This window comes from Malus sylvestris, chromosome 15 (genome assembly GCF_916048215.2).
Source record: "Malus sylvestris chromosome 15, drMalSylv7.2, whole genome shotgun sequence".
NCBI classification, from domain to species: Eukaryota; Viridiplantae; Streptophyta; class Magnoliopsida; order Rosales; family Rosaceae; genus Malus; species Malus sylvestris.
In genome coordinates, this window is record NC_062274.1 from 6,895,218 (window position 1) to 6,917,026 (window position 21,809).

Sequence of the window (21,809 nt, forward strand, 5' to 3'; positions counted from 1 at the left end):
GACATATCGGTTGGAGAACAAAATTTATAAAAAGATCAATGTGCCACATAAGCCTTCAAATTTAAAATTTGTATTTAAAATTTGACATCTCCTTTTAAGATAATCTTAGTAACCTATCAAAAACAAACTCGATATTTAGAAAATTATAATTGTTTTTGGAAGGCGCTAAAGCGCATTCTAATGAACAAAAACACTTCTAACTTCTATTGGTTCAAAGAAAAGTTTTCTCAAGAACACACCCCAAAGTTTCATAAAAAAGTAGTTGAATTACGTAAAAGTTACGACGTGCTTATAATAAAAGGAACTTTAATAAAAAAAACTCATGGTATTGTTCACTTTTAACAAAAAACCACATTTTTACACTAAAAAGTCCATCATGTTACTATTCACTTGGCCCTTTATTTTGTCATTATCGTTAAAACTCAGTTTTCAAGCAATTTTCATTAGTTTTCCTTATAATAAAAGCACTCTAAAAAATCTCTCATTCCCAAACAATCTTCAAACTTCACCAATGGTAGAGAGTAATTTCATTTTTTGGGTAAGAAGAATGTAATCGTAACTGGAACAGTTAAATTTCAAGTAGGGTAACAAAAAACACGAATATAAGAACATGGAATAGCTCATGAACAAATTTCTTTTCAATTAATTGATTAACTGGATCCAGACGCTGCAGCAAAAAATTGAAAAACACAAAAAAAGGAATAAAACAAAGAAGGAGAAAGAACTACATACATACATATTATATATATATGGATAACAAAATCTAAGGACAACTGTGACAGAAAAATAACCCAAGCAAGAAGTAAGGCAACCTTCTTACAGGAAGCTATTTATCTGCAACCCTTCAACAAATATGAAGTCGGACTCGAAAAGCTCTTGGCATTTGAGGAAGTCTTTACGTTTTCTGTTCCCTTCTTCCCGGGCGTCCCGCATTCGCTGAAGTCGAGGGTGCGACACTCCACCTAGGAAAAATATTACCTAGATGATTAGCTGATTTCGTTACAATGATAAGAACACAAACCCTTTCAAGAAATAACTGAAAACGCTAGACGAAGAAAAAAGGATCATACCAAAACATTGGAAGCCGAAAGAGAACTACTCCCTGGCTGATTAGGCGACCCCTGCTTGTTCTCAGGGCCCGCAATATCTCGGTCTTTCTGTCTTTCCCGGAATAAACTTTCAGGAGTTTCATTTCCCAACACCTCCTGGGCATTGGCATAGGCAGCAGCAGTCTGCTCACTTATCTGTTTCATCAGCCCAATGGCATCGTAGCTTCTCTCCCCCGGGCTCATGAAAAACCCTATATCCTGGAGAGAGGAAAATCGCGATGGATTTAATTAATATCAGACCCACGACCATGTAATTTGAGAAGATAATCATCTGCCAGAAATTGTGGTTACCTCAATTGTAATTTCAGTATCAACTCTAGGGCCGGGGACAAAGGAGTTGATGAACCAAGGAGATTTCCATGCCGAAGGAGATTCGATACTTCTCTTAAAAGGAGTACCACCAAACCTAGAAAAACAAACACCGTCACCAAAGAAACCCATCAGGATCATATATTGAGAGTACTCTAGAACTACAAGAAATCATAAGGCAATACTGAATATGCCAGAAACAATGACATTGACAAAAGACTAAATCATACATGCTTTCAATATTGACATCATTGCCGGCACTATCAGTCTCTGGTGGAGCTGACGTAGAATCAGACTGTACACATTTATCTGCGAGAATTCCATGCTTCTTTACGCATATAGTGGGGGTTTTAACAGATGAGCATTGTCTTGCAGAAAAAGATTTAGAAGGACCTCCTGGGTTGGGGGCTTCAAAGCTTTTACGTAACTGTTCTTTAGGAGTTCTAGCAGTTGAGCTGAAGGGTTTTTCAGCTTTACATCCAACTACATCAGGAGAATTTAGTAGCAGATCATTTGTGTTACGTTCAACAAGTACTCCAGAAGGTTGTGCCTGAAAAGTGCAATAAGAGAATTTATACTACAAACAAATGCAATATAAAATCCACCAACATTAAGTGATTGGCCAGTAAGCCAGCAAAATAAATGCAAGGGAAACTCACACTTTGTGTAGTTGGGACGACATCAACCTTACTCTTAGCATCAACATCAGCAGTTTGTTGGAACTGCTGTCCCTTTTCCCGGGATTGACCGTCATCAAAATCTCTCTGTGCAGTTCCATCATCTGACATTGCAGTGCTGTCAATCCCTTTTTCTACTTTGTTTTCACAGGTACCCTTATTCTCTTTATTTTCACCAGAGGCATCAGAATTTCTTTTCTGATCAGAAGATGGAGAAAGGGAATCTTCTTTCTTCTCAGTGTCTTCAAACATAACATCTAGACGTGAAAAATCTCTGGCCAAGCAGGAGGTCACGTCAGTCCCAAGCCTTTTATCAATTCTTCTATCTGATAATGGCGACAATGGAGACAATAAATCTCGGTGTCGTTTCTTCAAAATAGATGGTGTGCCTGTAAAAGTTTTAGCAGCACTTTTTAGCAAGGCATCAGGGCTACCCTCACGAGAGGGTGAATCCCATAACCTATAGGGAGTGAGGCAATTCATAGAAGACATCATCAGCTGACGAATGCCAAGGGGACTATATTCTTGCTGCATGTCATTACAAGATTGTATAAGATCACAACTAAAAAATGGAATATCCAAGCTTGGAAAGCGAGGAGGCTCATAACATAGAGCTCCAGCATCCTGCTGTTCTTTTCCATCATCCTGCTGTTCTGTCTGCTCATTTGAACTCACGTCCACAGGACAAGTTTGCGCATCCAATCCCGAACCAAATGTATTTACAGGGACTAATTTTGAAGAATCGTTAACCAGATCTGATTTGCAGGGAGAACTGGCAGACTCGTTATTATAGATAAATCCATCATTTAAACTTGTCACAAACTCTTGGTCTTGAACTCTGAATAAATGAGTAGGTTCTCCAGCATATATCAGTGGATTTTCATGAGCAGAAACTACTTGAGAGCAAGAAGTTCCAATTACAGCAGAATTCAGGGGTTGATATGATTGTGAAGCTGAAGGTCTGCCAGTTTCAGATATTTGGAGGTTTGCGGGTTGGAGAAGTACTGATTCTGTGCAAGCACCTAAATCAACTATGTTTGAGCAATTTGTAAAATCTCTAGAGGGAAAACACCCACCATTCATTGAAAATAATGCCCTACAGCATTCATCGTCAGATATCAACATGTGCTCTGATTTAACCGAACCGAAGGCCATGTTACCCATGGAAGTTGAAGTTTGAAATGGAGCCTCCACCCCTTCATGGCTCTCATTAGACCTCATACAATGAGTGTACATGCTTGATGATTCCTGGCCGCATTCTAGTGAAGAAATGTTAGGTAACTCATGCAAATTTAACTGGAAATCCCCACCCATCGAAGCTCCAGCATCATGTGAGAAATTTTGTTCCAGGAATTTGGAGCAAACCAATTCAGGAGGTATTTCTGGAACGGAAAAATTGGCATCTCCTATAGTCATAGATGGGTAGTATGGTTCTGAACAAGATGCTGGACTGCAGCTTGGGTCATTCGCTAAACGGGAAACATCATTATTCCCAAACTCCTCTCTAGTATGTGGTACCACATTGGCCATTTCAGGTGCTGAGAGATAGTGACCAGCAACAGTTGAATCTTGACTGCATTCTGAAATTTCTTCTACTTCTGCACCTTTGGCACCACTATCATCTCCACTGCTCTGCATTCTTGAAGAAGATGACATCATGTGTTGGTTTTGATTTCCAACATGAGGCATCCCTTGAAACTGTGTAAGCAAACCCGATTTTAAGTAAGAATCCAACTTCTTCTTCACAGAACTGTTCCAGTGATTTTTTATAGAATTGTCTGTCCTGTTGACCATGCAAGTATAGATATATCACAATTGTTGCCAGTGCACCAGAGTAAAAGGACATACAGTAGTAGCAATGGAAAACATTCAGTTTTTTTTAAATGTACATAGAAATAACAGAGACTCTTTGCCTCTAAATAATGTATGGGCATACCTTCCAGGCAAGAACTTCGTTAGCTCTGCCCATTTGTTCCCATACATTTGATGAGCACGTATCAGAGCCAACTCCTCTTCCTGTGTCCATGCCTCTTTGTTTATGCCAGGATTAAGATGATTATGCCACCTAAAAGTAGTTCCAACATGGTCAGAAAAAGAAACAAATACTAGATCAGGATTGAAGAGTAACAGGATTGTATCAATGAAATCATCCACAAGAAATTCTGTTATCATACCTTTCCCGACACTGCTTACCAATACGTCCAGGTAAATGCTGTGCAATAGTGGACCACTTTTTTGGACCATATTTTTTCACCAACTCAATAATAACTTCATCCTCCTAATCAATTTTGCAGAAACAACTAGTAAGAAAACATTGCATGTAAAAAAGAGAAATATGAGTTGATCCGACAAAAAATCTTAACAAACAAATGAGGCGACAGAACAAACACAAGAATAAGATGCAAGTAGTGCGATACCTCTTTAGACCATGGACCTTTGACCAGTTCGGGATTCAAGACTTTCTGCCATCTATGTAGGCATTGCACATCAGTCCGATCCTTGAAACACTCCGCTACAAATAGCCAAGATTCCAATTAAAAAATGAACAGAACATAGATAAATAATAAGTAGCATCAACTGAAATAAAAATCTTTGGTCAATTCAAATAATTGGGGGGGGGGGGGGGGGGGGGGGAGGAGAGAGAGAACAGGGCTAAACTTTAGTGAAAACAATCTATCATGACATGCTAATAGAGATGGACACATTAGTAACACAATAATACCTATTTTTTTCCAATTCTTTCCTTTAAAACGCTGAACAGCCCTCCGCAAGATCTCATCCTGAATGGACAGAGAATATATTATTGTGCGCCACATATTCCATAAAGAAAGAGGGATAACGAATGAATGACAAATATGCATGTAACTAGGAGAATGTATTAAACAAAAACACAGTAATTTGAGATTTAAATATCAATGATGTATCAAATAAAGCAGCTAAAGCAATTTAAAAATTCGCTCGGTGAAATTCTGACTGCCAAGGTGTTAATACGCAACAAGCCATAAACTTATGCATCTTTTTGACAGCATGTTATTTTAAAAGAAAATTTACCTCTTCAGGTGTCCATTGTCCTTTCGTAGAACGCCTTGTAGGCCCACTAGTCCTCCTACAAAAGAGTTATATATATCAGACCAAAACTGAGTCGTATAACTAATTCTCTGTCAAGGAGAATTTTACCATACTAAACCAAAAGAGAGAGAGAGAGAGAGAGAGAGTCCTATAACATAGAAGGTCGAAAATTTAACAATGCACACATGCACTCACACACGACACCCTTGTAATTGCTGACCAATGAACATATGCACTTTAGTTTAACAGTTTTTACAAAACACTGAATACATCCTTGTGGTACATGATTCTTCTTTAATTTCACTGAAAACGATCAAGTAGGTTGACAGGAATAAACAAGAAGTAAAACAATTTTAAATGAAGCAAATTGTCAAAGGAATATGGACAACTGGTAATGACATCAACAAAACAATGAATAGTCTTCAAACAGAATTACCCATGGAGAGCTCGAACTTTCTGAATGCTGTCACCGAGCCCTTCCGAAGGAGTAGAATTTGTTCTTTCACCTTCCATAGTTAAACAACACACAAGTCAAGCTGCATACCCGGATTCCTACTCGACGATTCTCTCTAGTATTTGGACTCCAAATCATGATAATCACGCTAAGCAATGGTGGGGCCGAACTTGTTGCACAGAAGACCCACAAACTGCAAAAACACAAGAAAGTTAAAGAGACATTAAGCTCAAAAATCGATGGTAGAAACTCATCAAGAAATGAAACCCCCATATGGAGAACTAATAAACTACAAATTAAGAATTGATAATCTAAGCTCAATTGTGAATTGATTCAGCCAAAGCTTAGTAATTCAAATATAAAATCAAAGTTGGCACACAAAAAAACAAAATTCAACAAATTGTATCCGCTACAACTTCAACAGCCAGTCCTTGGTTTCAAACTGAAGAATGGGATTGAGTAGATTTGTAAACTGATTGTATCAAACTCAAGTTTAACTGAAAATCAATGAGAACTGTATCAAAAACCAGCAGATTAAGCCCTCAGACACGAATAAATTATCCAAGAATTCAAATTCAAATAAACCCAACTCGCAGAGAACTTAAAATCCGAGCCAGAAAAAGATTCAATTAAATCGATTCAATAAAAAATAAAAAAAATGGGATCAATACAAAAAAGAAAATTCAAATTCAATCAAGTGAAAACCCTAAATCACTGACCGAACAGAGCTTGGAAGAGCGAAGAGCAGAGATTCCACGGAGAGAGAAAGTCGACGACGCGATCGCAAAAGAGCACATTTGAAGATCGAAAGCGAAGAAATGGAAAATTTGAAAAGAGATCTGCTCACACACAGTAGGGAGGAGGAGAGAGAGAGAGAGAGAGAGAGAGAGAGAGAGAGAGAGGAGTGAGATAGTGAAACGGTCCGGATCTCTATTCAAAAATAAAGGGGCGGACTGTGGGAGTTTCAAACCTGGAGTTGAAGGTCAAGCAGGTTTGAAATAACCAACGGTGGATATTTTGCCACGTATGAATTGATGCCGGCCCTACCAAGACCTGCCTTACCACCTAATTTTTTTTAAATTTCAACGGGACAAATAAATTTTCTCCTCCCCTTTTACTTTTGTTTTCCCTTTTTCTTTTTCGGCCAATATTACGATTTTGAGATTTTTTTTTTTTTAAAGAGAGACAACTTGTGGCAAATCACGGTTATTCACTTATTTCGAGAGCCAAAAAGACGTACAGAGGTATTTCAGTCTCCCCTAACCAAAAATTTCGCTTCCACACCAGCAGCGGGTTTTGAGGGTTAGGAAGACTCAGACCACAAGTCTAGCTTCCATACCAGCAGCAGGTTTCGAACACGAGACTTTAGTTTTCAGTTTTAAAAAAATCTCGTAATCCGTTTTTTATCACTAGACCACCAGCTCGTGATTAGGATTTTAAGATTTTAATTTCAATAAAAACGAAAAGATTCTAATATCAATCCACTAACTATTGTCCATCCGTCGACCAATCCTGGCACTTTTGAGTTTTTTATTTTATTTTATATTTTATAAATAAATAAAAATCATATCAAATGTTAAATTTGAATAAATAATAATAAACTTAATACTTTTGTGAGCTGAAAACACAAAATTGGATATAAAAAGAGTGATGAGAGCAACATTTTTGAAATTTAGAGTACACAATATTATTTTTAAAGTGTCGGCAACAGCTCAAACGATAATCTATATATGTATAGAGGGATGGTTATGGAAAAAAATAATACTTATGACCTTAAAAAAGGTTAATTAGGAAGAGAAAATAGGGAGATTTTAAACCAGGAGTGATTAGTTTGGTCAAATATCTTTATTACGATGAAATGGATATTGCAATTTGCAAATGTCCGTTTCATTAATTCAAATACTCAAAGACTCCTGTTACATTATTAAATGATCATTTTAAAAAGTCACCACCTACCAAACTGAGATTACAAAAAATAAAAATTCCAATAATTCGTTTGATAATACTTTTAAGCTGGTTTAAACTGGTTGAAAGTGTTTGTTGTGAAAATATTTTTAAAATCAATCAATAATGAAAATGCTAGTGAACCCTGAAAAAGAGTGCCAACTTTCATGATTTTTTGAGAATTTAAACGCTTCAGTAAAGCTAGCAAAATCTTCAAACATAGGTAAAGAGAAATAAGATAAAATTAGGAAAACAACCTTTAAATTATATAATTCGAGTTACACGGACAAGTACCAGAACTAGATTAATGTTCGAAGATGCAAAAAATACCATGCTTTTTATAGCTAATAGAGACCGGGCTCTATCGAAAAGCAATTGTGCTACTATTAATCTCTATAAGGTATTGCACAAAATTTATCCGAAAGAGGATCAAAATCTGCGGACTTTATTCGGGCGACCCCCGGAATTATCATTGTCTCTTGAGCGGCCTTTCCACCCACCCCTATGGTGCTTGCCTCCCCTGCTAAACATAAATCGAAAAATAAGATATGGGAATTGCAGATTAAATCCGGTGAAAGCAACAACAGCAATTGGGCGATGGGGATGCAAAGAACTACACTAACCTTCCTCCGCGGTGGTTCTTACTATCGCGGAACTTTTCTTGGTTGCCACGGAAGAGGTTCCAGTACTCCTTTTCAGCCTCACCTGAAAGAATAGCATGTAAAACAGCATTCAATACAAGAGAATAGAAAACTAGTATTCATGACACATCAGGCTCCGGGATGAAAAACTACAAATGAAATAAAGATGACAGTTGCTGCCTACCGCTGACTGGTTCCAAAGTAGCGATGAAATTCTTCACAGCCAGACCTCCTTGCTCGGTCAAGACTGCAGCCGCACGTGCTTTCTGAGCTGCTTCAGGTTCTTCAAACCGAATGTATCCTGATTCTTCTCCGATCTTGAAATCAATGTACTTTACATGACAGAAACGAGTGTGAAAATGTCAAAACAAATTAACCACAATACACTCAACCATGACGAATGCAAAGAATCTACCTACAAATTCTTAAGAGTACCGAATTAATGACGCACGGGAAACATAAATTCAAGCAAAAAAGTAAAAGAGAATAATAGTGATACCTTTACGGTGCCAAACTTTTCAAAGACAGCCTTCAAATCCTCACGCAAAACAACATCCATGTTGTCTTTGTATGCAGCAGCATTCAATCTTTCTTCCTTCTCTCCACCCTTTGGAACGGAACCTTCAGAAGGCTTTTCCCCATCTCCAGCTTCCTTCACTTCATCCAAACTATTCTTCTCATCAGAATTTACATTATCCTTAACATCTTCTCCAGAAACTTCTACATCTTCATTCGCCCCGTTAACATCTTCTGACACTTTCTTTTCTGTTTCTTCAGTACTACCATTTGTACCATCATTGGCATTGTCAGGCATACTACTAACCACTGCAGGACCTTTACCAGACAAGCTCTTTAACGTGAATGCAACAATTAAACCCTTGGGGTAGCTGTAACATCATAAGATAAGTTAATCAGGCTAAACACCCAAAAGAGAAAGAAGCTGGAAACCAAATAGTGTATCCACTTACTCAGCCTCTGCTTTCGTGTTATTCTTGCCCTTTGTATTTGTAACAGGTCGAGCCTCATATTCCTTTACCTCTCTTTCTCTATCGGTATCAAAATCCTTCCTAAATCACACAATCTCTATTAGAACATGCAGATATACAAACAAGGACTTGCAAGAACAAAAATTACAGAATCAAAACAAAAAACGATTTATTTGTTAAGCTGCATTTAATATCAAACAAAAACAAGTTGACAGGGGAGAAATTTACGTCATAAAAGAACCAGAATTTTTTTATTTCAATTACAGGTCAATGCCTTTTTGTATTGTCATAAACTCATTAAATAAAATCGCAAAAAACAAATTTACTGTATGACAGCGGTATGCAACAAGTGAAACTTACTTCGGCTTCAATTCTAACTTAACACCTGCGGATTCCAAAGGTTGCTCCAAAATCTTATTGGCTTCTTCCTCAGTTGAAAACTCAACCAAAGCAGTGCCACATAGTAGCTTTTTGTCAGCAACATGACGAGGCAGCCTCACGCTGTTAACCTGAAACAATTGAGAACAAATTCATACACTTGCAACATTAAATTGAAGGCACAAATATTTTTACAAAATACTGAAATTTCACTCCACAATGGACTTTTTGCGGCAGACTAATACTGACATGGTTTAAAATTTATAACCACACTTAGCTATACAACCTATGTAGAGTAAGTCCAAACATGTATCAAATACGAAAAAGATAGAAAGCAACAGCGAATCCAATGCCACTTAATGATGGTGCAGCAACCAATACCTTGGCAAATTGTCTAAAAAAAGTTTCGACATCTTCAAGCTTCACATCAAACGCAAATGGCGAAGCAGCTATTGTTCTGTTGTCTACCTGCTCTATCACCTCCTCCGGCTTCAGCATTTCATTAGCCCTACCAACCTTTGTCCCTAAAACACATACATACGATCTATTAGGCATCGAACAGAAACAAATTTTGTTAATTAAAAGCAGCATTTTAGTAATAAAAAAAGTCTTCTACTTGCGTTCTAGTGATTAAGAACGGTGAGCTCACCGTCTTCCGAAAGCTTTAGAGTGGCAGATTGTCGAAGCGTTTCGGCAACGGCCTTTACGCTAGCTTCGGGGACAGTATCGGGCTTCACATCGCCCAAATTGAGATGATTTCTCATCCGTGTAAACGAGCATATCAGAGCCAAGCTTACCACTAACGGTCAAAGTCAAGGCCAACTCAAAACCCAGAAATCCAAACCCTAACAAAATTACTTACAAAATAATAATAATAATAATAATAATAATAATAATAATAATAATAATAATTTAATTAGACTTGAAAAACTCAGAAATTTGATAAAGTAAGGATACGTCCATCTTCGCTTTCGCTAATCGTTTTACTGAGAAAATCGTCCCTCGGAAGATTGCTGTCGCTGAAGTAAAACTCGACCTGCAAAAGAATAAATAAAATCGAGCTTTTTAGGGGGGAAATTAATTTTAATCAGAAATTTGATAAATTCGAATAAAATGATCAAAATTTAGGAGCGTTTGAATATCGAACCTGGCGCAGCACTTTCTTCGAGGTTTCTTCGTCCAAAGAAGGCGTCGCCATTGTTGTGAAGAGAGAGGGAGAGAGAGAGAGAGAGAGAGAGAGAGAGAGAGACTGTGCTTACGAACAGCGAGAGCGATGAGAGGAAAGGTAGAGCGAGAGCGAGAGAGAGAGAGAGTGAGGGAGGGGAGAGAGGTTCTAGGGTTTTGGAGGGGGATATTTCTAACTTTGTTCGGGCTTTTTCAGTTCGCTTTTCGGTTTTAGTAGTTTTTAGTAGTGGGCCGGGTTCAGTTATGGCTTGTTTGTCGTACAGATTTCTGCTCCGAGATGCTCCATTTTTATGACACGTAAGTGGTGGCTGATGAATGTTGGGACCCACGGATTTTAGTCAAAACTTGGAAATAGTAATGCTGGGGAGAGAAAGATTTTAGATTATTTTTTTCATAAATAGTAAATTGTAGTTATGGTCTCTTAATTTTAACTCAATTTGAGCAATCGTCTTTCAATTAAAAGTCCATTACCATTGGTCCTTCAAATTTAATTCAACTAGAGATATGGTCCCTTAACCTTAACACAATTGTAACAATGGTTCTTCTAACATAACTCGTTTTGACAAAAAATTTGACGTAGTTGACGAAAATGACTATAAATACACACTTTAATGAGTTGAGGGCCCTAATTATATGAATGGTTATTCCAACATAACTTATTTTGACAAAATTTTGATGAAATTGATGAAAATGACTATAGCTACACATTTTGATAAGTTGAGGGATCAATGGTAATTGATTTTTAGTTGAGGGACCATTGTTCCAATGTGATTAAAATTGAGGTATCATTGATACAATTTACTCTATCATAAATTACATGACGTGACAATTGATGGTTAGAATTCTCTTTCTATAATTTAAAGAAATAATATAATCATCAACTATCACATTATTTAGTCTAAAAAAAATGGTTTAAAATTTGATATCTTTAACATTACTCTAATATTTTTTTTTTCTTTTATCTATAAAATTTACTTTTACATTTTAATTTTGTCATTTTCTTCTACATAAAGTATTGCACTATAACAAAAAAAAAAAAATGTGAGACCCAATTTGCATACTCAGGATTAGGGGTGGAAATTTTTACCAAATTACTGTACCAACCATACCATACCAAATTATTACCAAAAATTTGTACCAATTGGTAATGGTACGATATTTGTACCGTACCATACTGTTTTGGTACGATACTGGTATCCAAAACCAGTACCAGTGGTATACCATACCAACCAATATTATTAATATTATATTATGTATTTATTCATATAATTATTTGAGGGCAAAGTTAATAAAATTAATAATAATTATTGTAGAAGTGTAAAAAATGTAAAAAAAAAAATATAAAATCACTCGTAGTGACAAGCTTTACAACTTTCATAAAGAGTTTAGCTTCAAAATCCAAAACTATAATCCATAAACCTTAAATTTACATTTAACCGTCGATTGTTATTTACGCTTTATTTTTACTGAATTTCATTTTAAAAATTTTCTTTTTTGAAAACATGATCATCTGGCGGATGTAAGAAGATGAACGGTTCAAATCTTTGATATCACGTTTCGATATTTACAGTTAACTGAAATATGAGTTAATGTCATATAGTTTGTAGAAACTTTATAAACATCAAGCAACATTTTCACTAACCGTAAAACTCTGAACATAATATCAACGATCTAAACCGTTCATCTTCCTGCATCCTCTAATAGATCATGATTTCAAAAAAGAAAATCCAAAAAAAAAAAAATTTTGAAGAGAAAAATGAAATGTAAATGTAAAAAACAATCAACGGTTAAATTTTGATCTATGATTTATATGATTATAATGACGAATTTCAAAGTTAAGCTCTTCACGAAAGTTGTAAAGTTTGTCATTAAGAACGTTTATATATTTTTTACACTTCTACATTAATTAAAAAATATTAGATTTTGGGCAAACTAAGTGGCGTAAAACAAAGTGGCAATTACCATTGACATACCATACCAACCAAACTATTTGGTATATCGAAATTTTGGTACGGTAATGGTAATAGATTTTACCGTACCAAATATTTGGTATGGTAATTGATACAGAGATTTTGATACGATAATATACCAAAACCACCCCTACTCAGGATAGCCAATGTTGCCTACTTTGAGGAGTAGGCAAAGTTTGCCTACTCAGCTGACTAGTCAATTAAAGCTTGATTTTGTCTATGTAAATTATCAAAATAAATTTGGCTGATCATTTGCCTGCTCCGTTGGTTGCTCTAATCGCCTGCTGCACTGCAATTGAACTTAGAGTTTGCTCCGATTCAATGCTTCATCATCACGCGTGAGGTGAAAAAGGTCATGGTATATGTTGGCGTATCCTCGTATTTAACTTTCCAATATTAAAATATTTTTGAATCTAAGAAACAAGCGGCTGTGGACGAAACGAAAGCGAGAATGTTGATTTGAGTAGAGCAAAAATTTGGTGGGAGTTTCTACTTATTAGTTAGAGGTTTTTCCAACAAAAAATGGTGAACACATTTTGCATTTGCATATTTTATTTTTTGCTCAAAAGTTTATAGTCAGTTATTTGAATGATGCATCGCCACCACGATAGTTTAGATTGTCACACATGGAACTTACTAAGCAAGTAATTATCCATCTCTGGGAAAAGAACATGAAATTCTTTTTCCTTTTCGCATGGACCAAAAGAAAGAGCAACCTCTCCATTCCCCGTCCCCTCCTTTTCAAAATGTACACCTACATCGCATAATCTCCGTATACATACACACATATATATGATTTTAGTAAATCATTCAGAAATAGGCAAATATAAATTAAGGGTTTTAAAATGTTGCAAATATTTTTGCAAATAAATCATTCATCATCATCCTCAATGAAGTTTGATTTTTGTGCATCACCATGACAAGAAAGAGATATCCACGAACCAACCCTCACCCATTCACCCATTTTCTTTCCTCCCTCCATTTGTTGTGTTTTCTCTTTTTCTTATCGACATCAACAAAATAAAAGGTTTAGGACTAACTCACAAACTGAATGATAAACTCTATTCTTCATGGGCAGCGGGCAGCGGGCAGCAGCGTCTCACCCAACCCATAGAGAATGATATCCTTACATGAAGTCCTCTTCCAGTTCCTGCAATGACTTGTTTGTCGATGCAATTTGTTTGTTAGATGTCATATTTTCAGAATTCATCAAACCTTTGTAGCTCCTTAGTTCCAATTGTCTCTCCTTCTCAAGCCTTTCCATCTCCTCCCGTCGTTTCTGCAGAATAGTTTCCTTAAAGTTAAATTGTTTTGTTCAACACAAGAACATCACATTTTACATTATAATAATGCAAGATACAGCCTAGCCTAATGCAGTATCATTTGATCAAAAACAAGTTGTAGAACTATTACTAAATTAAGATTCAGTACATTAACCATTGCAAAATTCAAAACCCGGAGATGTAGTGAAGTCAATAAGTTCTACGGTACAGCTTCACGTATAAGAGCAAAAATACATGAAGCAAATTAGAAGTTAATAAGGTGAAGAATACGCTCAGATAATCGCACACGCTACTAGCCAAGACAGGAGGAGGAACTTACCTTGTCCCTCAGGAACTGCTTTCTCTCAGCTCTTTCGGCTGCATTAACAGCTTCTCGCTCAGCTGCAGTTACATTTTATTAGCACGTTAGTTATCGCACCATTACGCCATAAAAAGACAAGGGTAACATTGGAAAACCAATATCACTTACAATATCCATAACTACAAATAATACATAAGACATACTAGGCCAGAGATATCGAAAGGAAACTGAAGTGTCAACTTTCCTCCATAAAGAGCAAACTGAGACTGTTTTTCAAGATTGGATTTTTAGAGCCACGTTTGTAAACAAACTAAAATAAAGCTGAGACTAAAACTTTACCTTTCAAATCAGGCTTCCTTTCTACTTTTGTCCTGTTCAATCTATTAACTACCTCATTGATCCGCTTCTCCACCCTCACAGTCCGAACCTAAATAAAGTGTCATTGTTGGACAATGATCAGTATCTCCATGCATCTTAAACCCAATGAAAATACAAACTACATAGCCTGTTACTATTCCACATAATAATGTACATAGGCTACAATATAAAGAAGCTCACATTCTTCGAATTGTAGAAACCAACTTGACCAACATCCATGGAGGCACTTTTCTTCAAATTGGACCAGGGAGTGTAAACAACATCAACATTGTTTACCTTGTTGCCTGCAAAATGACACATCATTAGAACACAACAACAATGCAGTATCCTTATTGGAATGAGAAAAAAGAAAAAAGAAAAAGGCTTGGATGAAATTACAAAACGGAACCAATTACTCTAAAATATAAGAATCTGTTTAGATAATGCCTTGGATGGAATTTGCTTTGACAAGCTGAGCGCAATCCTCCAGTAAACCTTCACTTATATCATCGATGGTCTGTCCTTTGTGCAGCCTAACATAAACATGGGCGGAAGACATTTTGTCCACATGGAACCTGTAACGCCAAAATCCCATTACATAAAATTTCAAGCTTACATATAGTACAATTTCCTACTAATAACAAGTTCTTTTGTCCTCTGAGTTACTAACTACAAGTTCAAACAATCAAACACAGGACTAACGCATAAACACGGTCTGAACTAAACAAACAATTACTAGAAAACCGGCGAAACATGCATTCCTTAAACATTCAACATCTAAACTAAGTCATAACATGGCAGTGTCGCAAAATTTCCGATTCATTCTTTCATACAAATGCACACAATCCCAATTCTGAAACAATATGAACTGATCCCGATACGATCAGAACTAAACAAACCACATAATCCTTTCGTGTTAATTGTGGGAAAATTGAAATCCTCCCTAATCTAATCCCCATCATTGACCTAATTCTTGATTCTTGACCAGAAATTTCAAAACTTGACAAAAAATGCAATTACAAATTTTCAATCTTTCTAATGAAAAATTGGGATAAACTGCGAATTGGATTGAAAATTCGAAAAGTTGGAGACAGAGAATTGGGTGAAGGAGTTACCAAATGTCTTCGGGGAAGCCATATTTGATGAGCTCCTCGTTCTCGAACTTGTCGAGGCCCATGAAAATGGTGAAATCGCCCACGTCCGATCGCGCTTTGAAGTAGAACACCATGTTTCGCCCCTTAGAATTCGATCGCCGCAGAAGAAAGCGACAAACTTTGAGGAGGAGCTAGGGCTTCCGAGTTCCACCTTCCAGCTTTCCAATTGGAATTTTGATCACTGGAAAATCTTTTTTTTTTTGTTTTTTTGTTTTTTTTGTTTTTCATGTTATTGGGCTTGGGTTAAGAGGGAATAGAACCAATCCTTTTTAACTTTTTCAATTAAAAAAAAAGGGAAAAAAATTTCTTTTTGACTTCAACCGTTCAACGTGCAATCAATATTGAGCGAGGGATCGAATAGACCTGTCATCTTGGATCCGATCCCTTAATTTGATCTAATCTGTTAATATTAGTATTTGGATGGATGCTTAATGGGTCGGGCCTATTAAATAACGGATCACCTTGAGTCAACCGCATCCGTTAGTTGATGATGTTTTAGTAATTTCAGTAAAGTCTTAACAACAAAAAATAAACTTTATGCAAAATAATAATAATAATTGTTAACGGATGAAACAGGTCGGGTTTGGATGACCCGTTAACTTAACGGGTCTAAGACCGAATCTAGAATATCGAGTGTGTATGAAACGATATTTTACATTAAGCAGGTTCAATTCAAGAATCCCTCAGAGGTCATACATCCCAACTTGCAGAACGTGACTTAACAACTTGTTCACCGCCAGTCGGCTACAAGGCATCTGCATTAAGAAACTGAATGAAGCAGACTTGGAGTGCAAAATTGGATTCAACCATTAATACATTAAGATAATCATGTTTGAAATTAAACTAATTTAGTTTCCTAATTAATTTGGTGGCTCAAAAGTCTGAAAATTAAGTAGGCATTTTTCTTGCAGTGAAAGAAAGTTGCAAAATTTAAGTGGCTTAACTTTGCAATGTCAAAAAGTCTAAAATACATTAAAACATAACAAATTTGTTGAATACAACGGCTAGTTATGTAATAAAAAAATGCAAATAAATTTAGCTGACGGACCTAAGTCACTTTAAACGCAATCCTATCCTTAGAGTAGAATCTTAGGGGGGGGGGGGTGCAGTTCTTATCACTCTGATTGGTTGCTGACAAGGATTGATGGCGTGTTTACTAATCCGTAATCAAATTTAGAGGAATTGGATTGAGGGGGAATTGAATTGAGGTGGAATCAGAATCTGATTCCTGTTGAAGTTGTTTACTAAAACTGTTAGGAATCGGAGTAGGAATGATGTTTAGTCCATATAAGTTATTTACTAATTCATTTCAATCAGAATGAAAACTAGATTGATTACTATATTGCCCTTACATAAATAAATTATTTTCATACTAATTAATTAAATTAAATTCTTAATTAAATTTATATAATAAAATTCATCTATATAAACATGTATAAATAGGTTCTATTTATTTATTAAAAGATGGCAAGAATGACGTTGAGTCCATATAAGTTGTTTACTAATTCACTTCAATCGGAATGAAAACTAAGTTGATGACTAAATTGCCCTTACATAAATAAATTATTTTCATACTAATTAATTAAATTAAATTCTTAATTAAATTTATATAATACAATTATCTATATAAAAATATATAAATAGATTTTATTTATTTATTAAAAATGACATAATGAATGTCAAATGAAGGGCAATGTTGGGATAATAAGAAACAAGTGAGGGCATAATTGGAATAAAAGATGCATTTCCGATTCCCTTGCCCTCAGGGAATTCAAATACCTCACAAAACTAGGGAATCCGGTTCCTCCAATTTCAGGAATTGGATTCCTTTTTTCGTGTGGGCGCCACCACTTTTTTTATTCCTTAATATTTAGTAAACACCGGAATACTCCGTAATCGGAATTCAATTCCCTTTCTTTATTCCGATTACCCTTACGCAAACATGCCATGAGTGTTATGATCTTGGATTTGGATCCCATCCGGATCCAAATTGTGAAGATTTTGAGGATCCTCATATATTAACTATTTATCGTGCATTATATGATCAGAAATCATTTAACTTTTTTTATTTAAAATTAAACACAAATAATACATGACGAAAACTAACCGTACGATGTACAATGAACAGCTAGAATGTGAAGACCTAGGATCCCCACAAGTGGATCCGGAGAGGATCCTCTTCCTATGATCTTACCTCAAGCTGTCCAAAAAGGTTGTGTATTTTTTAATATAACTCGTTGGCTTAATACAACAACAACAACAACAACAAAGCCTTTTCCCACTAAGTGGGGTCGGCTATATGAATCCTATAACGTCATTGCGCTCGGTTTTGTGTCATGTCCTCCGTTAGATCCAAGTACTCAAGTCTTTTCTTAGGGTCTCTTCCAAAGTTTTCCTAGGTCTTCCTCTACCCCTTCGGCCCTGAACCTCTGTCCCGTAGTCACATTTTCGAACCGGAGCGTCAGTAGGCCTTCTTTGCACATGTCCAAACCACCGGAACCGATTTTCTCAAATATTTCCTTCAATTTTGGCTACTCCTACTTTACCTCGGATATCCTCATTCCCAATCTTATCATTTCTCGTGTGCCCATACATCCCACGAAGCATCCTCATCTCCGCTACACCCATTTTGTGTACGTGTTGATGCTTCACCGCCCAACATTCTGTGCCATATAACATCGCTGGCCTTATTGCCGTCCTATAAAATTTTCCCTTGAGCTTCAGTGGCCTACGACGGTCACACAACACGTCGGATGCACTCTTACACTTCATCTATCCAGCTTGTATTCTATGGTTAAGATCTCCATCTAATTCTCCGTTCTCTTGCAAGATAGATCCTAGGTAGCGAAAACGATCACTTTTTGTGATCTTCGCTAGATTGCTCCGGTCATTAGTGTGGATAAGTATATAAATGGATAGAGATAGGAAAGCAAACACAAGATGTACGTGGTTCACCCAGATTGGCTACGTCCACGGAATAGATGAGTTCTCATTAATTGTGAAGGGTTTACACAAGTACATAGGTTCAAGCTCTCCCTTAGTGAGTACAAGTGAATGATTTAGTACAAATGAAATTAGGAAATATTGTGGGAGAATGATCTCTTAACCACGAACCTTCTAAGTACCGGAGTGTGGTATCGTCTTGACTTGCCTTATCTGTCTCACAGGTAGATGTGGCATCTTCTCTGGAAGTACTCTTCCTCCATCCAGGGGTGGTATCTGTAACTGGTGGAGATGCATAAGGTAATGTATCAATTTCACTTGAAGCTTACTTGTAGTTTCAGGCTTGGTCAAGCGCGATACAAACCATGTAGTAGGAGTCCCCCAAGTCGCCGGGTTAGGGGATCTGCTGAAAGAGGTGACAGACAAGGTAAGCAATCAGAGCTCCGGCTGATTGTTCACATTCTCCCTATCTTGCAGGCAGCATGAAGGATAAAGAGAAGAAAAATGAGAAGAGATGATATGGGATACTTTTGCTTTTGAAGAAGTAACTTTCCACAGACTTATTCTTGAACCGGGCTGGAGGGTTTTCTGGTTTCCTCCAGAGTATAAGGCCGACTGAAGAATTTGAGGGTCAAAACAAGTCCATCAAATCTAGAGTACGTTCGACCCTACTGATATGGGATACTTTTGCTTTTGACAGAGTAGTGGATGTATCGGCACGTGTGCTGTTACGCTTGTCTCCACATGCTTCCTTGTATCCTTCTCACTTGCCCTATCTGTTCCTCAGGCAGATGCGGTATCTTCCCTGGAAGCATAAGATGTTGAAGATGAGTACTCGAGAGCAATGCCAAGTAAGGGGTTCCAGGCAGTCAGTTCCTGGCTGGAAGCTTGATTCCAAGTGCTGACTGATTGCTCTCTTTCTCCTTGTCTTGCAGGTAAGAACAAGGCCAAAGGAAAAGACAGGGAAAAAGCATGATATGGGATACTCTTGCTTTTAACCCTGATGATATGAGATATTCTTGCTCTAGTATAGCTTGTTTACAGAGGTATTATCGGGGGGAAAGAAAGCTGAATATTTCGAAAGGCTTCGTTGGGAGTGCCCTCTCAAATAAGAGAAAGGGTTGAGCATTTTTGCAGGTCTGCCTGTCCGTTAGGGATGAAGGTGGACATATATAGGAGTCTCCCTAACATCAAGTAATAATGTTATTCCTTTACCCTGCTTGGTCATAGCACGGTAGTGGGAACTGCCAGCTTCACATGTTTTAACTCTGTCAGAGCACTTTGAAAAAGTGGTCTGTGGTATCTGGAAAGCTGATGTTGCGTGTGAAGATTACAGACAAGCTTTATCCAAGGAGATCCAACTCTTGAAGTTGGGAAAATGGTGCCTCTTCGGTTTTCGAACAAGCAATCTTGTTGGGAGTGTTTTCTCGAATGTGAGTAAAGGTTGGGCATGTTTGCTAGTCTACCTTGCCACGAAGCACAAAGGTTGACCCACATGGACTTTCCAATTATCCAGCAGTGGTACTGTTCCTTTACCATCTCTTCGATTTTTGAGAAAGTAATCATGTTGGGAGTCTGGCTCTCGAGATTCGGAGGGCGGTGCCTCTTCGATTTTGGAGCAAGCAATCCTGTTGGGAGTGTTTTCTCGAATGTGAGTAAAGGTTGGGCATGTTTGCTAGTCTACCTTGCCACGAAGCACAAAGGTTGACCCACATGGACTTTCCAATTATCCAGCAGTGGTACTGTTCCTTTACCCTCTCTTCGATTTTTGAGAAAGTAATCATGTTGGGAGTCTGGCTATCGAGATTCGGAGGGCGGTGCCTCTTCGATTTTGGAGCAAGCAATCCTGTTGGGAGTGTTTTCTCGAATGTGAGTAAAGGTTGGGCATGTTTGCTAGTCTACCTTGCCACGAAGCACAAAGGTTGACACACCGGGACTTTCCAATTATCCAGCAGTGGTACTGTTCCTTTACCCTTGTGGGTAATAATATGGTATCTAGACCTTCAAAATTTATGTGTCTAAACTTTGTTAGTGTTGTTTCTTTGCAATTCTTTTACCCTTCTTGGTCAGAGCGATGTAGCGGGAGCTGCAAGCTTCACGTGTCTCAACTTTGTCAGAGAACTTTGGCAAAGTTATATGTGGTACCCATGTGTTACTGTTGCGTGTGGGAAGTGGGTGATTGAACAGTACGATTCATGTGCTTTCTACTTCGCCAGAAATCTTCAACAGAATGCCCATAATTTCAGCAAAGCTGAGTGTGCGTGTGACAGGTGCTGACAATGCTGGAAAAGTAGGTGCCTCTTCGATTTCTGAGATCGGCCCTCGTGGTCTCTGAGCAGCCCAGCTTTTGAGAAAGCAAGCCTCTTCGATTTCTGAGATCGGCCTTCGTGGTCTTTGAGCAACCCAGCTTTTGAGAAAGCAAACGCCTCTTCGATTTCTAAGATCGACCCTCATGGTCTCTGAGCAGCCCAGCTTTTGAGAAAGCAAACGCCTCTTCAATTTCTGAGCAGGCGCCTCTTCGATTTCTGAAGCTTCGTCGAGTGCAGATTTTTATAGGGGCTGACATTAAGTTCCAAAGCACACTTGAATATCCACCAGTAGAAGCTTCATTCTTGCACTTCTAAGATCTTGATTTGTCCGACCTCTTCTCTCTTCAACACCTTTGAAAATGTCTGGCCCCTCCGACCGTCGTTTTGACTTGAACCTTGTTGAAGAGGCAGCCCCGCCTTCTCCAGACAACATATGGCGCCCATCTTTCGTCTCCCCTACTGGTCCTCTTACCGTTGGGGATTCCGTGATGAAGAATGATATGACCGCCACGGTAGTGGCCAGGAACCTTCTCACTCCCAAAGATAACAGACTACTTTCCAAACGGTCTGATGAGTTGGCTGTTAAGGATTCTTTGGCTCTCAGTGTTCAGTGTGCAGGTTCTGTGTCTAATATGGCCCAACGCCTATTTGCTCGAACCCGCCAAGTTGAATCATTGGCGGCTGAAGTGATGAGTCTCAAACAGGAGATTAAAGGGCTCAAGCATGAGAATAAACAGTTG

General features: G+C 37.6%; 3 protein-coding genes across 5 annotated transcripts; all 3 read right to left on the bottom strand.

Moving 5' to 3' along the window:
• Positions 1-616: 616 nt before the first annotated feature.
• Positions 617-6,539, bottom strand: LOC126601372 (transcription factor MYB3R-1-like). Of its 2 annotated transcripts, none has more exons than XM_050268078.1 (12): positions 6,338-6,539; positions 5,601-5,811; positions 5,147-5,201; positions 4,818-4,875; positions 4,513-4,607; positions 4,270-4,373; positions 4,032-4,160; positions 2,105-3,878; positions 1,649-1,968; positions 1,401-1,515; positions 1,071-1,307; positions 617-962 (listed from the first exon to the last, which is right to left on the bottom strand). In XM_050268078.1, exons 2-12 carry the CDS (start codon positions 5,675-5,677, stop codon positions 831-833), a joined length of 3,096 nt encoding a protein of 1,031 aa, XP_050124035.1. In that variant the 5' UTR covers positions 5,678-5,811; positions 6,338-6,539; the 3' UTR covers positions 617-830. The 2 variants fall into 2 exon arrangements, with proteins under 2 accessions (XP_050124035.1, XP_050124034.1); XM_050268077.1 differs by having other exon boundaries at positions 2,078-3,878; positions 6,338-6,538.
• Positions 6,540-7,806: 1,267 nt separating this feature from the next.
• On the bottom strand, positions 7,807-10,944 carry LOC126601381 (la protein 1-like). Of its 2 annotated transcripts, none has more exons than XM_050268091.1 (10): positions 10,715-10,944; positions 10,525-10,603; positions 10,217-10,366; positions 9,949-10,091; positions 9,550-9,698; positions 9,172-9,270; positions 8,703-9,090; positions 8,388-8,535; positions 8,186-8,267; positions 7,807-8,082 (listed from the first exon to the last, which is right to left on the bottom strand). In XM_050268091.1, exons 1-10 carry the CDS (start codon positions 10,763-10,765, stop codon positions 7,992-7,994), a joined length of 1,380 nt encoding a protein of 459 aa, XP_050124048.1. In that variant the 5' UTR covers positions 10,766-10,944; the 3' UTR covers positions 7,807-7,991. The 2 variants fall into 2 exon arrangements, with proteins under 2 accessions (XP_050124048.1, XP_050124047.1); XM_050268090.1 differs by having other exon boundaries at positions 7,807-8,085.
• Positions 10,945-13,531: 2,587 nt separating this feature from the next.
• Positions 13,532-16,031, bottom strand: LOC126601393 (uncharacterized). The gene is made up of 6 exons (XM_050268104.1): positions 15,779-16,031; positions 15,111-15,238; positions 14,865-14,968; positions 14,646-14,733; positions 14,325-14,386; positions 13,532-14,001 (listed from the first exon to the last, which is right to left on the bottom strand). Exons 1-6 carry the CDS (start codon positions 15,889-15,891, stop codon positions 13,849-13,851), a joined length of 648 nt encoding a protein of 215 aa, XP_050124061.1. The 5' UTR covers positions 15,892-16,031; the 3' UTR covers positions 13,532-13,848.
• Between the last annotated feature and the right edge of the window lie 5,778 nt (positions 16,032-21,809).

What these genes read in the sequence shown, in the direction of transcription:
- LOC126601372 (XM_050268077.1), bottom strand. Translation starts at nt 5,677, where the DNA reads ATGGAAGGTGAAAGAACAAATTCTACTCCTTCGGAAGGGCTCGGTGAC. An exon ending in GGTAAGCAGTGTCGGGAAAG is followed by an intron (nt 4,161 to 4,269) that starts GTATGATAACAG and finishes AACTACTTTTAG; the next exon opens with GTGGCATAATCATCTTAATC. An exon ending in ACGAAGTTCTTGCCTGGAAG is followed by an intron (nt 3,879 to 4,031) that starts GTATGCCCATAC and finishes CATGGTCAACAG; the next exon opens with GACAGACAATTCTATAAAAA.
- LOC126601393 (XM_050268104.1), bottom strand. Translation starts at nt 15,891, where the DNA reads ATGGTGTTCTACTTCAAAGCGCGATCGGACGTGGGCGATTTCACCATT. An exon ending in CAAAGCAAATTCCATCCAAG is followed by an intron (nt 14,969 to 15,110) that starts GCATTATCTAAA and finishes GTCATTTTGCAG; the next exon opens with GCAACAAGGTAAACAATGTT. An exon ending in AGCAGTTCCTGAGGGACAAG is followed by an intron (nt 14,002 to 14,324) that starts GTAAGTTCCTCC and finishes ACTATTCTGCAG; the next exon opens with AAACGACGGGAGGAGATGGA.
- LOC126601381 (XM_050268090.1), bottom strand. Translation starts at nt 10,765, where the DNA reads ATGGCGACGCCTTCTTTGGACGAAGAAACCTCGAAGAAAGTGCTGCGC. An exon ending in TTTTTAGACAATTTGCCAAG is followed by an intron (nt 9,699 to 9,948) that starts GTATTGGTTGCT and finishes CAATTGTTTCAG; the next exon opens with GTTAACAGCGTGAGGCTGCC. An exon ending in AAAAGTTTGGCACCGTAAAG is followed by an intron (nt 8,536 to 8,702) that starts GTATCACTATTA and finishes TGTCATGTAAAG; the next exon opens with TACATTGATTTCAAGATCGG.